At 56.6% G+C, this 18,775-nt stretch overlaps 1 protein-coding gene and 1 long non-coding RNA gene across 7 annotated transcripts in view; both read right to left on the bottom strand.

Moving 5' to 3' along the window:
• Positions 1-4: 4 nt before the first annotated feature.
• LOC125753571 (uncharacterized) lies at positions 5-2,892 on the bottom strand. The gene is made up of 3 exons (XR_007405700.1): positions 1,983-2,892; positions 582-699; positions 5-446 (listed from the first exon to the last, which is right to left on the bottom strand). It is a non-coding gene; the product is annotated as an uncharacterized LOC125753571 (long non-coding RNA).
• Positions 2,893-7,546: 4,654 nt separating this feature from the next.
• TOX2 (TOX high mobility group box family member 2) overlaps positions 7,547-18,775 on the bottom strand; it is a 139,253-nt gene continuing 128,024 nt past the window's right edge. For all 6 annotated transcript variants that reach the window (XM_025470136.3, XM_025470134.3, XM_035705402.2 and 3 more), the window contains 6 exons: positions 16,029-16,268; positions 13,600-13,827; positions 13,083-13,163; positions 12,038-12,433; positions 11,205-11,335; positions 7,547-8,548 (listed from right to left, as the gene is read on the bottom strand). In XM_025470136.3, coding sequence (XP_025325921.3) covers positions 8,512-8,548; positions 11,205-11,335; positions 12,038-12,433; positions 13,083-13,163; positions 13,600-13,827; positions 16,029-16,268 — 1,113 coding nt within the window. In that variant the 3' untranslated portion in view covers positions 7,547-8,511. The remainder of the gene's footprint in view (positions 8,549-11,204; positions 11,336-12,037; positions 12,434-13,082; positions 13,164-13,599; positions 13,828-16,028; positions 16,269-18,775) is intronic.

Below are 18,775 nucleotides of genomic sequence, written 5' to 3'. Positions count from 1 at the left end.
AAACCCTGAATTTCTAAAGCAGACTTCCAGAACCTTCCATGAGCAACATATGGCAGTCCTCCGCCACTCCTGTGACCCTCAGTTTCACCATCTCTAAAACAGGGAAAGTAGTACCTGCCTCCCTCAGGCTGTGGTGGGATTCCACGAAGTGTCCATGCTCGTGGAGTAAAAGGCCAGAGAGGACGCAGTGGAGAAGTGGAGACTTGTATCACCAGCACCAAACACCGCAGGACTGTCACCGCCCTCTCAAAAGCCCTCTGGCATTTTGATTGAGGACCCCAGAAGCCCCAAGGGCATGGAGCCGATCCAGGCCCCAGTTACAGTCACAGAAAGTCTCACGGGGGCACCTAGAGGCCACATCCCCTCTCTACAGAGGCCCAGAGAGGAGGGGTCTGCCAGAGGTCGCACAGCAAGTCAACAGCAGCAAAGTAGGTGTCCCGACTCGTCTGTGAAGAAGCACCACCCGTGAAGATTGTCCCGCCAGCTGGCTGCCCCTTATGTCCCTCACGCCCCCCACAGGCAGCTCCCAGAGTGAGGGGGTGACCAGGCCTCCCATTTCTCTCCCCGGTGCCACCACCCACTCGCTCTGTGTCTGTCAGTGTCTTCTCCTGTGCCTCAGTTTCCTCTTCTGCCAAAGAGACGAGAGTCCCTGCCCGTGGCTTTCCTCTCGGGATTACGGATGGTAAAGAGGGTTCAAACCTGGAACGATCCAGGGATCCCAGGGGGGAGAGAGGGGCTTGGAGGGACCGCTGCAGGGGTGGTGAGGATAGGAACGCGGGGGGAGCTGCTTAAATCTGCAGAGGTTCCAGCAAAGGCCACCGAGGGAAGGAGGGTCTGTGGACCGTGTGTGGAATGGGAGTGAGGGGTGCGGGCGAGAGAGCCATGACGGCATCAGAACCACCTTGGGTGGCTTGAAGAGAGGGCGGAGGGAATGGGCGCGGTGGGGGTGGGGGAGAAAACAGAAGGCTCATTCCTGAGCCCCGACGGCAGCCTGCGGGTCAGGGAAGGTTGGCCAGAGTCGGGCGCCCCCTGGTGGCTCAGGTGCGCTCAGAGAGCGCCTCAGTCTTGGCCCGCGCCACCTCTGGGAGCTTTGGCCTGTGCCCCGCCACGTCCAGCATTCATGGCAGGTGTCTTGTGCCATAGAAGAACCTGAAACCACCCCATGGGCATTGCCGGGGCCTGTGGCCAGTGACCACTACCTTGGGGTCTTGGCAGGAATCTTCTGGGGCAGCGGGAGAGGATACTCAGGGGGGCAAGCAGGGGTCCCTCTGTCGGGGTATCCGGAACCTCATTTTGCTGGATAAAGAGCCCAGGAAGTTGTCAGGAGGCGAGTGAGCAGGGTGGTGGAGGAGGAGCAGGGCTGGTGTGGGGCTTGCTGCTCCAGACGGAACTGGTAGGGGGCCCTGCGACCCGGCCACGCCTGCCCTCGGCCTCCCGCTCCTGGGGACCGCTCAGCAGCTGGAGGGCAGGTCTCCCCGCCCAGGGAGGCCTCCCCCACTGGGCCCCTCATCCCCTGCTGGCCCCTCTCTGGGCAGAAAGCAGGTGGGGTGAAGGGTGCGTGTGGAGTGGGGTCCACCTGGAGATGATGACAGCACGAAGGGTCGGCACCCCCGGTATCCCCGGGCGCCCCCGTCTGGGAAGGAAGCTGATGCACTCCCCCTCCCCCGGGTGTTTGGAAGTTCCAGGGGATTTTCACTGTGCAAGAGAAGTCTGGAGAGAGCGATGCACAAGCAAAGGAATACGCGGCTCCAGTGAGATTTCAGGTAGCCATAGGGGGTCTATGTTTTTGGTGAGGGGGGGGAGCTCCGAGGCAGAGTAACCCCTCCTCGGCTCCACTTCTCAGCTCAGAAAAGTCAGTAGCAGCGGGGCGTGCATCTGCTCCTCCTCCGCACAAGGCGAGGGCGTAGGCAGCGCGGGGCCCCGGGGTTCCGAGTGCTATAGGGTCGCGCTAGGATCGCACTGGGGGCGCAGCCGGCACTTACGGCTTTAGGATCACTTGCATGCTGGGCGACAGAGCGCACAGGGTCTCCCGAAGTCGTCGGAGCCGCTCCCCCCAAGGCGGGTGCTGACTGTTGGCGGAGAGATGGAGGGTGAGCCCGCCAGGGTGGCGGAGAAGGGCCGGTCGCCCCTGGCGTGCGGCCCACCTGGATTCACGCGCGCTGTGGGTCTAACGGCGTTCGCGGGCCGCGCCACCCTGCCCCGCATCACCGCGTGCGGCCACCGGGGGGCGCCACCGCCCCACACGCGGGGCTCCGCTCGGCCCGGCCCCGGCCTCGGTGACTCGGTGAGGGCGGCGCTGCGGCCGCAGCACCTACTACGCGCAGGCCCCGCACCGGGCGCTTCCCGGGCCTTAGGTCACGGTCGTCCGCCGGCCCCAGGATTTGAGACCCCCTGGGTTTTGCAGATACGAGGCTAAAAGTCAAAGCCGGGGCCGTCTGTCTGTCTTCAAAGCCCACGCGTCAGCCGCATCCTCCGTGGGAGACACACGTCAGATGCCCGGAGGCTGCGTTTGGCCGGACGCTGGGGTGGCTGGTGTTAAACAGGCTGGATGCCAACGCTGCCCCCGCCCCGCGCCTGTTACCGGTTACCTGCCGCCTTCTTCCCGCCACCTGCCACCTGCCCGGCTCCCAGGCCCTTGGAACTCGCCGCTCCCGTGCGCCAATGACCTTTCAGGGCCTGAGTCCCAAGCTCTGGAGGCAGGAAGCCGGGGCGGAGCGTGGGTGTTTAGGAGGGAGCCCGGGAGGGGCGCGGCGCTGGTGCCCCGTGTCCCGGTGTCCGGGTGTCCAGGTGTCCCGGTGCCGTGGGTGTCCCGGTGTCCCCGTGTCCCGGTGTCCGGGTGTCCCGGTGCGGGGAGGCGGGCCTGGCTCTCCCCCACCTCGTGAGCCTTCCCCAGCAGCCCCTGCCCGGCCGTGGCCCTGCGCCAGGTGTGCGGGTCTCCCGAGGCGGGTGGGGCACCTTTCCACTTCGCAGCCTCCTCCCAGCAGAGGGATCTGGCCACTTACACACCCACACGGAATCTTCCAGAACCGTGTCTCTCACAATCACCTTTTGCGTGGCCCGGGACCAGCGGTGGGACGTGCCCATCGGCCCCAGCCCGTGTCCCCTAGGGCTGAACTGTGGGCCCCTGGAGTCCACGCGGCGGGGCCCTAACCCCCGCGCCTAAGAGGCCGCTGCCTTAGAGACGGGGCCTTTAGGGAGGCGACCAGGGCAAAAGGAGCCATTGGGGTGGGCCCTCATCCAGTTGGACCCGTGTCCTTGGAAGAAGAGGAAATGTGGTCGCAGGAGGGGGGCGCTAGACACCCTTGGGCGCAGAGGAGCGGCCACGCGAGGACACGAGATGAGGCAGAGAGAGGAGCCTCCGGACACCAACCGGCCGCCGCTGGGTCTTCCCTCCCGGGCCCTGAGCCATGGGAGAAGCAGCGCCTGCAGGTGAAGCCCCCGCCCCCTCCCCCCGCCCGCCTCTGTGGTGGCTCCTTAGGGGCCCAGACGCCCGCCCCGCCGGCTGTCAGCGTGGAGGGAGGGCTGGCTGAGCGGGGCTGCTGCTGTGGCCGAGGCCCGCCCCGCCCCCCATGTGCCAGACACCGCTGCAGGACCCCGGGGGCTTAGGTCCCCACAGTCCCCTCCTATCAGGGACCACAGGCCACCCTTTCTGCATGGACAAGAGCACCAGGAGGCCAAGCTCCTGCCTTCTGATACCAACACTGCGGCCTGGGAGTGAGCGCAAGGCGGAGGGGAGGCAATCTGGCGGGCTGCGGGGCGGGAGGACCGGCCCACCCAAAGGTGCCCCGGATGTCCCTGTGCCACCTCGGGAACATAGAGGCACAGGGAACATCTAAAAGCTGCCAGGGAAGGGGGCACTTGCAAGTGGCCGAGGGGAAGCGGTAACAGTAGAACCAGAGAGAGGACTGGATGGAACCCCACAAAGGGAGCACCCTCCGCGGAGAAGAGCAAAGGGAGCACCTTACTCTCCGTAGAGAAGAGCAAAGGGAGCATTCAGTGGAGAAGAGCAAAGGGAGCACCGTCCGTGGAAAAGAGCAAAGGGAGCATCTTCGCTGGAGAAGAGCAAAGGGAGCACTCTTTGTGGAGAAGAACAAAGGGAGCACCCTACACAGGAAGAGCAAAAGGAGCGGCTGAACCACAACCCAAGGGAGCTTCAGGATGAGGCCACCTCCAGAAAGAGAGGACAGCCTGGCACCAGCATCTGAGCACCTGCACAGTGACTTGAGTCACGGAGCTGTCAGGTCCCAGAGGTTCATGTGACAGGGACAGGGCAAGTAAACACCCAAAGAACAAAAAGCAAAAACAAAAACTCATTTGAGGAAAACAAATACAGTTAAAGCACACAACTTGGCCCAGCAATAAACATTAGCTTACAACACGGCGCTACGGAAGCAGGGGACGCTACCCCACAGTTACTACCGGCCCCTGGGAGGGCAGGGGAAGTGGGGGTGGCACATAGCCAGCAGGCAGCCAAGCCACACGGGCACATTGCACACACCCACACCGCACAAGCACACGTGTGCACATGCACACACACACATTCACCTCCAGGCAGGCTGTGCCCTGTGCCCCATCTCCCTCCCCACCACCGTGCCCCACTGCTTCTTCTGAGTGACTGCCCTTCCACATCCATGGGTTTGGGGTTATTCATTTGGGGCCATTTAGGGAGCAGAGCTGCATAATAACTGATGTGTTGGGCAATTTTTTAAAAGCCCCAGAACCTATAATTGCACTTCAGATTTTTTGCATGTGAATTCTTTCAGACTTTCAAGAACATTTGATTCCTACATTAACTGATGCAGGGATATGCATTTGTGTGAATGAGTGTGGGCAGTTTTGGTTCTGCGTGTGTATGCACGTGATGGTCATGTGTATGCAAGTTGCATTTCTGTGTCTAGTGGGTGCGTGAAAGGGGGATGTCTGTGTGCATGTGCGCTGTGGTCTTGTGTATATGAATGTAGTGTGCATATGTTTGTGTGCGTGTGGTATATCATTGCATGGTATGTGTGCACACACAGCACACATGTAGGCACGGGCATTGCATGCATGTGGTATGTGATGTGTATGGTATGCATGCCCCTGGGCTATGCACTGAATATGTGTGTGCATGTGCACACGTGTGCTTGTGTGGTGTGGGTGTGTGCAATGTGCCCATGTGTGAGTTTGCTGTGTGTGAGCATGTCTGTGTGATGGGTGTGCATGCATCTGTATGTGTTTTGGGCACAGTGCACGTGTGTACTCCCCTACATGCACACCAGCTAACGCACATAACATTTATCTTGTACTCACCAAGCACACCATGCACAGACATGCACACTGCAGATTCAGAGATGCACAGCACACATACGCACCCCTCGCCGACCCTACACACAAAACACACATGGGTACGTTACCCACTCTCATACCACCTCCTCGTGCAGAGTACACAGTACACCCAGACAGCACACTCAGACACACAGCACCCCCAAGCAGCCCCACCACACAGGGGGCCCAGGCTGGCCCAGACCCAGGACGTGGCTGCAGAGGTCAGGGGCTTGAGAACATGAACTGTGCACGCGGGTCACCTTGAAACTGAGGACAGCTGTCCCTGTTCCTGACTCAGAGATCCCCACGCAGCCGTGTGGACTCAGCCTCAGCATCTTCCAGAGAAAGAATTCTCCAAAATTCTTGATGAGACGATCACAGAACCCCTGGGGGCCCTCGATCAGGAAAGCACAGCTCTCTAGAGCGATGTGTCAGTCCTCCGGCGCAGTCCTGGTCACTGGACGGGGCAAGACCAAACATCGCCTCCCCCCCAGAAGGCTCTGCAGACCCCAGTTAGGTGGGGGGCCCCTCCTCTGCATTCCCCTGGCCCCCTCGCCCTTTGCGGACTTGTCACATAGTATAGTTTTATATTTTCATGATTTATAATATAAACTTCTAATTTTATAAGTAAATATTGTTTTCCTTCTCTGCCTGCCCAACTAGACAGTAAGCTCCTGGGGGTGTAAGATTCTCCTAGCACCCCCGGGGCCCAGCTGGGGCAGGGAGTAACTGCTCCCCTGATTGTATTCTTGCCAATGAACACTGGGGTTTCAGCAGCGTGGACTCCTAAGAGTAACTGAAAGGCCCCTCCGGGTCGTGTTGCCCATCTTCCAAGCTACTGGGGAGCCTCCTATGAGCCCTCCAGGGAGTGAAGAGCGTTGGACAATCTTGGGGCCAGCCGGCTCTTCCTTCTGGGGTCCAGGCCGGGCCTCCGCCGGGATTCCAGTGTGTCTGTGGGAGGAGGTGCGAGGCGGAGGAGTCGGAGCGGGTGCGTGGCCCTGGGAAGGGTCAGCTCCATGGACAGCGGGCTGGGCTGCAGCGGCTGCAGATCCCTACAGGGCCAGGGGCACCGCTCTAGGGGCCAGGCAATGACAGGAGGCCTCCAAGTGTGGCAGGTCCAGACCACAGACCGGCCTTGGCAGATTGGGGGTGCCACCTGACAACCCCTGACACCTGCAGGCAGGGCATTTAGACTCTACTTGGACATCTGTAAGTGGCCCTTGCAGTGGAGAAGCAGCCTTGGCCTGTGGGCACCTCCAAGGGGTGGTGCCGCGGTTCTCTGCTCAGGGGCGAGAACCTGCCAGGCTGGCACTCATTATTTTGGGTTGTCTGCATAGATCCCAAGGATGCCGCTTTCTCAAATGCAGAAACAAGAGTCGAATATTAAACTAAGTCATCACCATGTTACTGACAAGCTCCACACAGGAAAGGAAATTGTAACCACATGAAATATTTATGCTTCACACTGCAATGATGCTACCGGCAGGGCAGCGTGGTGTTTTGTTGTTGGTCTGGTTTTCTTTTTCCAAAGTGGATTACAAAATGCCCTCCAGTGAGGAAAGTGCTCATAGAGAGATTGCGCCCCAGCCCTGGGGCTGTTGTCTGGGAGAGGGGAGATTTGGCATCACAGGGGGAGAGGCTCTGAGAGCAGCCGGAGGGGGGCAGGGGGGAGCTCCTCCGTCGGGGGGGGGGGTCGCAGGCCCTCACCTCAAAACAGCCATGTCACGAGGCCCAACAGGGGCAGCTCCCCAATGCTCCTCCATACCAAGAAAGTGTTATTTTTCCAGAAACAGGTAAAATAGTCACATTATTATTATTATTATTATTATTATTATTATTATTAAAGTATTACCACCTCACATCTGTTAGGAAATGTGGGTTAGAGTCCCTTGTCTGGGCTGCCCCTTACACGCAGGTTTGGAGAAGCACCCGGCCCCCCAGGGCTCCCCGAACCCACCTCTCGCCTCCACCAGACGGGGAGCCTGCCCCCTGCACAGCCGCCGCTCTATGCCCATAACCCCTGCGCATCTCCAGGACAGCACGTGTTGTCGCCATCGTCGCCCTGCTTCTGGAGACGGCCACGCTGAGGCCAGGGCGGCCCGGAGGTCCAGGCACCAGGCAGGGTCCTCTAGGAGGGTAACCCGAATCCCAAGGACACTAAAGGCTCTGACTGGGCAGAGCTGCCACCAAACACCACATCGGAAGGCCTGGGTCTGGCTTGCCAAGCACACAAAGAGGCAAATTTTCAACTTTTCAGGATTTTATTATAAAGAAACTGAGAGAAGCACTGGGCACCGGGATGGATACCTGCCAGGGCCAGGAAACAGCTGCAAACAACTTTAAGGACCAAAACCCAAACCAAACCCCAAAACCACACACACTTTATGATGAACTGCATTTCTGTTCTCAGCTTTTCTTCATAAATAGACAAAAGTCGTTGTTGGCAATTTTAAATAGACGGACACAGGGTTTGATTTAAAAAAAAAAAAAAGTGCAACGTTTCCAAGTGTGGCTCGACGTTGTCCGGCTCTCGCTGTACAGGGGAGGAAACAGTTTGGCGGCTGCTTTTGTGCACATCTCCCTCAAGAGAAAACTTAAAAAAAAATGTGCTAATAAGGGGTCATATAAAATTCTTTCACCTTAAAGGAAACTACGCCCCTCCCCCACAAAATCATCTTACAGATGCCGCAGCACGGTTCTAAAACACTTAGTCAACTACTTACATGGAGCCAACAGTTTAGAGGTTTCATAATCTTTGTTCACACTGTAAAACCGCATTTGCACATCGTTGGCCGGGGGCCCGGGCCCATGCATCTGGAGGGGGGGTTCTGTTGGAAGGCGCCCCACCCCGCCGGGGACAGCCCACGAGAGCGGGGCCAGGCCTGAAGTCCAGACGCAGAGTACGGTGTGCAGGGCGGGGAGCAGGGTCCGTGGGCCCTGGAGCAAGCAGGTCAGGGGGCAGAAGGTTCCCGCAGGTTCTTTGGGCTGGCGGCGTGGCGGGCGGTGGACTGCCTCTGCGGGGTCTGGCGGGAGGCTGAGCAAGAGACTCGGCCCTGGGGCGGTGTCGTCGGGGCGGCGTGCCACTGGGTGTGCCACTGCGCTCTCCTCCCGGTGGTCCTGCTGCCTGCCCACTCCCCTCCTGCTGCGAGCCCCCAGGCTCTCAGCAGTGCCCCTCCAGCAAGCCTCGGGGAGGAGAGGGAGGCGGGATTAGGTGAGGTAGAGCGATTTATCCCTGGGGAGCAGGCTGGGGAGAGAGGAGGAGGGGTCAGAGCCACGGAGCCCAGCCAGGCGCCCTCGGCCCTCAGGGGCCTGGACACACGGGCTGGGGGGTGGGGTGGGCACCAGGCCACCTGCTCACTCGCTGTCACCCCCAACCTGGATGTGCTGGCTGCCCCTCTGAGGACGAGTGAGGGCACCCTGGTCCCTCCCCAGCGGGGCACCAGGCCAATCCCTACTCCCCTCCTGGAATCCCCGCTGGGGAAGGTGGCTGCAGAGAAGCCCATCCCAACCCCACGAGGGCCCTCAGGGCGTTCTTAGTCAGTGGTTCATTTGTAAACTTGACCCAGAAACGGAGCAGGGCAGGTGCCTTGCGTGTTTTATAATAGGGTGCTCCGGACGCCTGGGTGGCTCAGTGGTTGAGCACCTGCCTTTGGCTCAGGTCGTGATCCTGGGGTCCTGGGATCGAGTCCTGTATGGGTGGGGCTCCCCACAGGGAGCCTGTTTTTCCCTCTGCCTATGTCTCTCTCTCTGTGTGTGTCTCTCATGAATAAATAAATAAGATCTTAAAAAAATAAAAATAAAACAGGGAGCTCATCGAGAGCCAGGGGGACCCTGAGGGTGTTCTGCAAGTGAAGTAAGTCCAAGAATGACGAGTATGTGTCAGATGGTCTCACTTACATATAGAATTTTTTAAAAGATTTTATTTATTTATTGAGGAGAGACAAAGAGAGAGGCAGAGACACAGGCAGAGGGAGAAGCAGGCTCCCCACGGAAAGCTTGATGCCAAGACCCCAGGATCACGACCTGAGCCAAAGGCAGATGCTCAGCCACGGAGCCACCCAGGTGTCCCTACGTGTGGAACCTAAGCAAACCCCAAATCAAGCTGACAGATACAGAGAACAGAATGATGGTTGCGGGAGGCGGGCGATGGGTAAGATGGGCAAAGGGTCAAAAGGTATAAACTTCCAGTTACAAGATGAGTAAGTCTTGGGGATCCCATGGGCAGCATGGGGACTGCAGTTAATAATACTAAATTTTAAAGTTTCTGTATTTGAAAGTTGCTGAGAGAGTAGATCTTAAAAGTTCTTCTGCGACAAGAAAAATTTGGTGAGTGGCCACGATGTTAACTAGACTCACCGTGGTGATCACCCCCCAACACACACGACCCTCCCGCAGGGCGTTTGTACACCTGCCACAAATATACCAGTTATAGCTCCATTTAAAAAACCAAGTTAAATAGGGCACTGCTGTGGTCTGCCCTCTATGTTGGGAGAAGCCGGGACACACTCCTCAATAGCCATTAAGGAGCCCCCCAGCCCCACACTCTGACCCTGTTAAGGGAGCCTGAGGCAGGGGGCCGGGTGGGAGGGCCTGCACCTGCCCCGGGGTGGGGAAGGGAGCTGCAGCGAGTGGAGTTGGCCTGCCCAGGTGGACTCTGTCCCGGGCAGGACCGTCAGCTGTGGGGCATGTGCCCTGTCTGCCCTCTCACTGGGGGGCTTGGCGGGGTGAGGAGCAGAAAGGCCAAGAGCCAGGACTCGGGACAGCTGGAGCCCGCAGCCACCTGCCACCTGTCCACCACACATCACGGTCCCCCCTTCCTGGGTATGGAGTGCTGCTGGGACCACCTACCCTGGGGGTGGCCATGGGGCTGGTTCTGGCCAGGGGAATGGGAGTCAGGGTTGGCGGGTAAAGGAATAGGGTACCCTCTCCACCCCATTTCCCTCTCCACCAGCTGAAATAAGAGGTCACCATCTCTTGAGCAGAAAGACCTTCTAGAGAAGGGGCAGTTGGCGTGGCATTGAAAGGCTAACAGGCTAAGGGCACAGATGGGAGTGGACGTCCGCAGCATGAGGTCCACATATGAACCAGGGAGGAGCCAAGTGGTCCCGAGGGTTTGTGTGTCAGAGGGGGTGCTGGGCTGCAGCGGGGGCTGGGGGTACCAGTGAGGCCTGTGACTCCTGGTGTTGGCTAGTTGGCCCCTCCTCCTAGGGTGCGGTGGACACCGCAGGGGCCTCCCCCACACCCCCTGTCCTGCCCTGCCAGCTGCCTCTGCTCCAGGGAGCTGCCCAGGCTGGAGGGGAGCTGCTGTGCCCAGGGGCCATGCTGCCTGGAGCAGCCCACAGCCAGTGGCTGACTGCCACGGGGTACACAGAGCCCTAACCCCAAGGTGGGACCGAGTCTGTGGTTGATTTGTGCCCCAGAGCTCCGGCTGGGGTCAGGCTGACGTGAATCTCGGGTCACAGCACACCGTCGCCTGCCTCCTTTCCTGGCCTGTCCTGCCTTCCTCCCTTCTGCAAGCTCTCTCTCAGCATCATCAGGGGCACCCAAATCCTGCTGCCCAGGCCCTGCTTCTAGGGGAGCCTGAGCGAAGACCAATGACCCATCGTGAGTGTCCCACGGGAGCCATGGGGAGAAAACCCCCGGATGGAAGGAGATAAGCAAGCCTAAAGCTGAGCCCATTTCCCAAGTGGGCACCGCGCCTTGGCGTCAGACCAGCTGAGTCCTTCTGGAGTCCTGCTCTGCTCTGCATCTTCTCATGAAGACCACCAGCAGCACCCACCAGGCGCTCTCGCCGGCCGGCCTTTCCCTATCCCTTGGCAGCCCTTGCCCCTCTTCCACGGGAGGCCTGGGGGGGGGGGGGTGCCCGGGGGGTCAGGGGCCGGGGCCGTGGGAGGACGCACCTGCATGTGCTGACGCCACACTCCGCGCTGGGGTAACTGCTGTCCCAGTCTCCGCCGCCGCTTGGGGGGTTGGATGGGCCGGGTGAGCGGGATCCGGAACCGCTGGGGAACTCGGAGATGTGAGGGAAGTCCTGGGGGTGGGGGGCGGCGATAAGCAAAGGCAGGATGAGGGGGTGCACAGCTTGGGCAGCGAGTGGGGGGCGGGAACTCTGTGCCCAAGGGAGTCATGGAGACACTTCCTCTGGCTTCTGCCTCTCTGCCTGCCATGCTTCCTCCTCCCTAGCAGAGAACCTTTTAGAAAATCCAACCCTCCTCCTAGCTGTGTCCGGTGGGGGGGGTTGGGCAGTGGCGGGGCGGTGAAGGGCTCTGCTTTCGGGGCCTTTCCTTTTCTGGCCTCAGGTTCCCAGTCTGTAAAATGGAGTTACTGAGCTGAGTCACGCGAGTCTCGTAACAGTGTCTGTGGAACAATCAGTGGGGTCAGGCCTGGAAGGCTTTGGGGAGAGCCAGGTGCCAGCTGATCTCAGAGGCTGCACCGCCTCAGCCCCTCGGGCCAGAGAGCAGAGATGGACAGAGGATAAGAGAGGGAAGGCCTGAGATACCCTAAGACTCTGAAGACCCTGGGAGCTTGTCACCTGTTCACTGCAGCCCGTACATCTCATGGAAGGTGTACTCTACCCATTACATAGATGTGGTGACTGAGGCTGAGAGAGGCGAGGTGCCGAGGCTGCGGTGACACTGCTGGCGAGGGACAGGGCTGGTATCTGCAGTCCCAAGCCTCCTCCCTTCCCCACTGGGGGGTCCTGAAGGGCACGTTCTTCCTGGGCCCCGCTTACCTGTGGCCCTGGAGGCGAGGGGCTCATGGCCAGCTGCACCTGCAGTGCCATGGGAGTGGGCAGGACCGGAGCCTGGGGGGCTGGAGACATGCTGAGAGGCGGGCTGAGGAGGGCGCCCTGGGCGTGGGGTGGCAGTGGCAGCTGCTGGTGCAGTGGGGGGCTGAGCGGGAAGGAGGGTGGCGGCGGAGGGGACGCGCTGAGGCCTGGCAGCAGTGACTTGGAGCCCAGCGTCCGGGCCAGGCTGGCGGGAGAAGCCCCGCTGCGGAAGGCCTGCAGGTCCGACGGCGTCAGGAACGAGGCCAGGCCTGGCATGGCGTACATGGGCTGCTTGGGCGGCAGCATTTTGGCGGGGGGGTTCGCCTGAGTGCCCTTGGTCTCACCCTGCTCTGGGGAGCTCTGCAAGGACACAGATACCAATCACTCTGGGAAAGACGGATAAGCCAGGACTTGGGCGGTGAGACCAGCTGGGTCTGCAACCCACTGACCTGGCCCCTGGCTGATTCTCTGGCCCCTTGGCAGGGAGCTCCGGGCTACCCAGAGGTAATCCCGGGTCCTCCATGCACTTGGCTCTGACCATCCAACCACCTCCTGCGCTAACTCCTGGAAGCCCACGCTCCTCAGCCTGGCCCTGCGGCCGGCGTCATCCATCCAGCCAGCCTCTATGCTCCTCTCCAGCATCTATGCTTTTGCACGTCCCGTTCCCTCAACTTGGAATGCCCTCCTGCTTGGCCCTTTGTGGTCTGACCCACATGCCAGGTCCTCTGTGACAGCTTCCAAATCATGCCCCTACCCTCACCATTTCAGGCAAGTTACTTAACCCCTCTGAATGCTGGGTTCTTGTTGGAAGAATTAAATGAGATGGAATGCACATAAAGTGCCCAGCATGAGCGTGGCACACAGTAGGTTCCCGGGGGCAGTGACCACACTGGTCTTATCCGTCCTTTCCAGGAACTACGGCATTGACCATTCCTGTGGCTTTGGTTCTTGCTCTATCCCTCGAGCGGCGCCCCCTTTATCAGGGTGGGCCTATGGACCAGGGTGTTACCTTGGAGACGAGGCTAGCCCTGTAGGCCGCCAGAGCCTTCAGATATTCCTTCTTTGCCGCTTCCGTCTTTCTCTTGTAGGCCTGAAAGACCCAAGACATGGGCCACGTTGGGGAGAGGTCAGGTGATCGGTCCGAGGTCCCAATAGCTGGCATTTGCCTCTGAGCTGGTTCTGCTCCCTGTTCTCCCTGGACGCCCTTGAGAGGGGCTGTGGGCACATGGTCGGCGGGAGAGGAAGCTCTGGCCTGGACTCCAGGCTTGCACAGTGAGAGGGCCGAGACGGGCAGAGATGCTTATTCTCACTTAATAGATAAACCTGGAACAGTTAAGCCACTAGCGAATGCAGCTGGCAAACAGCAGAACTGGAAGGGACCCAGCCTCCCAGCTTACAGGTGGGCAAACTGAGTCCAGGAAAGAGCTCTGCAGGAGGCTTTTCCTGATTTCAGACATTCCAAGTCTGTCACGGGCACCAGGGCCTCACAGCCCTGGTGTGTGGCCCTTAAAGGGACAAGGACTCACCTGCTTCTGCTCCTCCCCTAAACTGTCCCACATGGAGGCCACGATTTTGGACACATCCCCAAAGGTGGCACTGGGGTTCTGTCCTTTGATGGCAGCCTGAGTGTCTCTGAAGAAGAGCGCATAGGCTGACACAGGCTTCTGCGGCTCATTGGGGTCCTTCTTCTTCTTCTTCTTTGGGTTCTTGGTCTTTTTCCCTGGATCAGTTGAGGGTCTCTTCTCTCCCGACATCTGCGTGGGTGAGAAGGGTCAGGAGAGCAGGGGCCCAGGCTCCCCACCCCAGCGTGAGGCAGAGGGGACCCTCCTCAGCAGCACCACCACCTCCCGTCTGGCTCTTTGCACATGCAGGTAACACCAGACTGATGCCATCTGGGGCCCGAGCCCAATGCGGGACTTGATTCCAGGACCCCAGGATCATGACCTGAGCTGAAGGCTCAACCATGGAGCCACGCAGGTGCCCCACCTTTGAGGCTTTTAATCTTCCCTAGTGGGTAGAAGTCATTTGCGTCTCTATAGGGAAAAATTAATTGGCTTTATAATCAGACAAAAATCGTTTACATCTCTACTACTTCTTTCCCAAGGTAACATCTACCTTTACAGAGTGGAAAATCCTCTGATCGATTGCGAGTAATGAGTCACAACAGTGGTCCATGCTCCCAGAGAAGCTGGTGATTCTGGCGTGAGCCTGTACACAATGCTGCAGTATATGCCACCGAAAGGATGTGCAGCCCTGGTTCTGTGCCCTATTTCCAAGTCTGGGGTATACAAATTTTTCTTAACAATTCTTTCTGGTGATCACAAATAATCCCCAAAGATGATCATCACAAAAGATCAGTGTCTTCTACCGATTTCCAGGTGTGCAACATGGGGCAAGGGGCTTAGTGCCCGGGGCCCTGTGAGATGGCTGGAAGGGAAAGAGGTTATGTGGCTCTGTGGGTGTGGCCTCGCTCTGGACCCCTGGCCTCAGGAGCATGCAGAATCCAGGACTGCAATCCTGTGAGTGTGCCACTCGGGGACTATGGGATGGGAACAGTGTACCTCACAGTGGGTCACTGACAGGACCCTAGGCCACACGGGCACCAGGAACTGAGGTCAAAGTGACAGTGAGGACTGTCCCTCTCTGCACCAAGCAGACGAAGCTTGACACCAGGAATCAACAGGGAAGCCGCAGGCCACTGGGTAAGATTCAGGGGTCCGTGTCTGGGCGACAGTGTGGGGAAGCTTGTAGTGATGCTGGAGCTGTTCCTGACTCTCACTGCAGCCAACGTGCCATAACCTCTCTGGGCCTTGGGTTTCCCACCAGCCAATTGGAGATGACAGTGGCACTGACCACACAGGGCCGTCATGAGGATCCCATGGATTAATACTGGTCATGTGCTCAGAACAGTATTTGGCCCCAACGGTGTCTGTTAAATAAAAAATTAAGTAAAAACTGCTCCTGCCTGGCCTACTATAGAGACCAAGGTATCCCAAGGACGAAGTGAGACTTGATCCAGAGGCACCCACCCAGCCTAGGCAGGTAGTCAGGGATCTCTGCTAGGTGGCCTGGCACCACAGTCACTGCCCCCCGTGTCTACAGGGCCACCACGTGGGAAAGGGTGAGAGCCCTTAGGGAGAAGAAAGGGAGGTGGGGGGAGTGGGGGGATCAGGTTTAGACTCTGGAAGATTCCCAGTGGGCGCTTCCATCCCCGGGCCTCTCAGGGCCTCTATTCTTTGTCCCCGTGAAGTAAGATGCTTTCCAACATCCAGGGAGACTTGTCAGTGCAAAGAAAGGACAAGCCTGGATGGCTGGCGACTTCTCACCCCTGACATGTTCTGAAGAAGCAGGACCACCCTCGACTCCAGGGATGCTGGCGGGGGGTTGGGGGGGGCATGTCCCCAGAGGCAGGGAGAAGGGTTCAGTTTTAGAGCCTTATCCTGTGGTCAGTACTGCCTAGGGATGTCCTCTGCTGAGCCACACATCTTTGTCAGAACACCTTCTCCTAAGAGGCTGAAGCAGCCATAAGGTGTCACCATGAGGATCTTGCCAATGCCGTCAACGTCCCAGAAATGACCCACTGGCCATTCAGGAATAAGACTTCACCACGTCTTCGCTGAATTCTCTCATCAGCCCCCTCGCCGCTAGTTAGCATTGTCTCTGCTTTCCACATGAGGCCACAGGAGCAGAGGGGCACGTCCGGGCAAGGACACTCGGCACACTTAGCAGCCGAGGCCAGACGCCCCAGATTCCACGCAGTGCCACCTCCAGTGACCAGGGGCGCCAGCCAGCGGCCCCTGTCCTATCTGCTGACTTTCTTCCTCCACGTCTTCCAGCAAAGGACACAGCTGAACTCTTGCAGCCTGGTCTCGAGGTGGGTGATGCCCATTTCCACGCGGGGCCCACCCACCTGCTGAGGAGGCATCGTAGGGCCCTGCGTGTTCGCCCCACCTACCTTGAAGTGCGCTTCTGATTCCTCCTCCTGAGTCGAACTGGAGGGGGAGGGTGTCGCTGACTTGCTCCCCGGGGGTGACGGGGAGCTGTGGGGGATGCCGCTCCGGATGCCCATTTGAGAGATGAGCTGGGATTGGCTGAGGGCACTCATGTGGCTGGCCAGCATCGCAGGGCGGCCCAGCAGGGGCCCCGGCCGGCCCGAGTCGTAGGCAGCAACCTCCGAGTGGACCATCTCCTGGATCTAAGGGAGGAGGACGGGGCGCCGGGAGTGAGTTCGAAAGGGCCTGCGGGCCACCAGCACATCTGCACTGAGGGACTCAGAGGAGGCCCATGCAGATGAGAGGGGGTGACCAGCCCTCCCCAGGCCCCGCAGAGGTGAGTGCCGCCCTTCCACTCTGACCCCTGAGAGATTCCTGCGACCTGGGGCCTGCCCACGGCTCCTGGAGTTTGCCTTCTGCGACACTCCCCCCTGGACGGACAATCAGCAGTTCAGCCCCTGCCAGGGAGCTCCCGCCAGCAGTGCATGGACCATTTTATGACCTTGAATCTTCCCTCTTCGAAGCTGCCTGCATTTTGAATCCTGGTTCAGCCACTTTTAGAAGTGTCTGGGTGACTCTGGCTAAAGTTACTTAACCTCTCTGTGCCTCAGTTTCTTCATCTGAAGAAGGCAGATAATAACTAAACCTGCTTTTGAGGATTGGTTAGGATGAAATGTGCCTGGCACCTGGTAAGCCATATATTGGGTTTGTTAAAAGCGTAGTATAAATAAATCCCTTAATAAAGCTATGTACTTGTCCCCTAAGTAATTTTCTTATTAAATCTTCCCTGTGATATTTCTAACTGGTTATTTTTGGAATATCAGAAAGCTATTGTTTTTTATATACAGGCATTGCTCACAGGAAACACATATGTGGAACAGTGTGTCCTTTCCATTTAAATATTTTAAATACATACACACACACACTGTGGAGTGAGGCATACCAGTTTGCATACTCTTATAATTATTTTTATTGCCTTTGCATCTGTGCTTATTTCCCCTTTGTAATTTCCGATGCCAAGTTACTGTGTTTTCCTCCCACGTTTTCTTCATTAGGCAAGCTCATGGATTTTCCCATTTATTCTGTGGGAGTTTTTTTTTTTTTCTCCTCAAAAGAATCAAATTTCAAATTCATCATTTCCTGTTTTCTAATTCCTTAATATCTAATCATCTGTATCTTTATTAATTACTTACTTCCTCCGATTTTAAAGATATGTGACTGTTGCTCCCCCTCCCCATTTTGGTCACATTTCTAATTCATTATTTCCATTCTCAATGTTTAGAAATATGCTTAATGCCATGAAGTAGCCTTGGGGCACGACTTCGACATTCTCATAGATTCACCATATACGATTTTCCTGAATGTTCTTTTCTCTGTGTTTATTTTCTATTTCAGTTTTATTTTTTTAAGATTTATTTATTTATTTATTTATTTATTTATTATTCATGAGAGACACACACACAGAGAGAGAGAGAGGCAGAGACATAGGCAGAGGGAGAAGCAGGCTCCATGCAGGGAACCCATAGGACTCAATCCCGGGTCTCCAGGATCACGACCCGGGCTGAAGGCGGCGCCAAACCGCTGATCCACCCGGGGCTGCCCTCTATTTCAGTTTTAATTCCTTTTTTCTAAATCTAAGAGTTGTTTTAAAAAAGTTTTGGAAAAAAAGTTTTGAAATTTCTAAGAGGTTTATGTTTTTTTTTTTTTTTTTTTATGTGTGTAACTAATTTCTAGTAACACAAGTGAATCAAAGGACAGGGTCTGTACTATTTGCACTTTTGAGACTTTGGTAAGGTTCCCTTTGGAAGGAAATATGTTTATACTTCGTATCTGTTCCATAGCGCTCAGGCACAGGGTGAGCTTGTGTACAGATTAACCTGCTCCATTAGTGGTGACCCCCATATAATTTTGATTCCTTCCTTATTTTTTTGCTACTTTTAAGTTGCCTACAACTTTTCTGCATCCATCACAACCCTCCTTTGACACTTAAAGTGTTTTGCTTGGGGAATTTGATGTTGGTTTTTATTGCAAAAAGAAAACTGCCAATTATGTCTTCACCATGGATTGAATGTTAATATTATTATAAAGCACCTCCCTTTTGCCTTCAATTAGTGAAGTCTGATCGGATTATCGCCATCTTTACCTCGATTTGTATTTGTGTGAATTTGTCTGGTGTGTCCTCAGTTCTGAGGAACTTTCTTTTTTAGGTTTTCTCTTCACTTCCTTTTTTGGGGGGTTATCTTTGGCAAATGCTGGCATTTGTGTTATGTGCTTCTTGAAAGACTTATTTTCACAATACTTTCCATGGCTATTTTGGTTTCCATACTCTCCTGAGTTACATATATATACATATACCTTTTAAACTGCCTACTTCATCCAAATGTTAAAACTAATAGCATATATCTAGGATAATATTATATTTTTAACCTGCTCTATGCTTTTTCGTAAATTGCCAATTGCAATATTGTGAATGCCTGTTGCTAAAATTTTCCCTCTCAAAGGTTTATATGTTTTAACTATCTACCCAAAGAACCAGTTCTTACATTAAGAAAAAATCAGGGGCGCCTGGGTGGCTCAGTCGGTTAAGCCTTTGGATCAGATCATGATCTCAGGGGTCCTGGATCGAGTCCCTTGTGTTGGGCTCCCTACTTCTCCCTCTCCCTCTGCCACTCCTCCTACTTGTGCTCACTTTTTGTCAAATAAATAAATG

This window comes from Canis lupus, chromosome 24 (genome assembly GCF_003254725.2).
Source record: "Canis lupus dingo isolate Sandy chromosome 24, ASM325472v2, whole genome shotgun sequence".
Classification (NCBI taxonomy): domain Eukaryota; kingdom Metazoa; phylum Chordata; class Mammalia; order Carnivora; family Canidae; genus Canis; species Canis lupus.
This window is presented reverse-complemented; position numbering and strand designations above follow the sequence as displayed.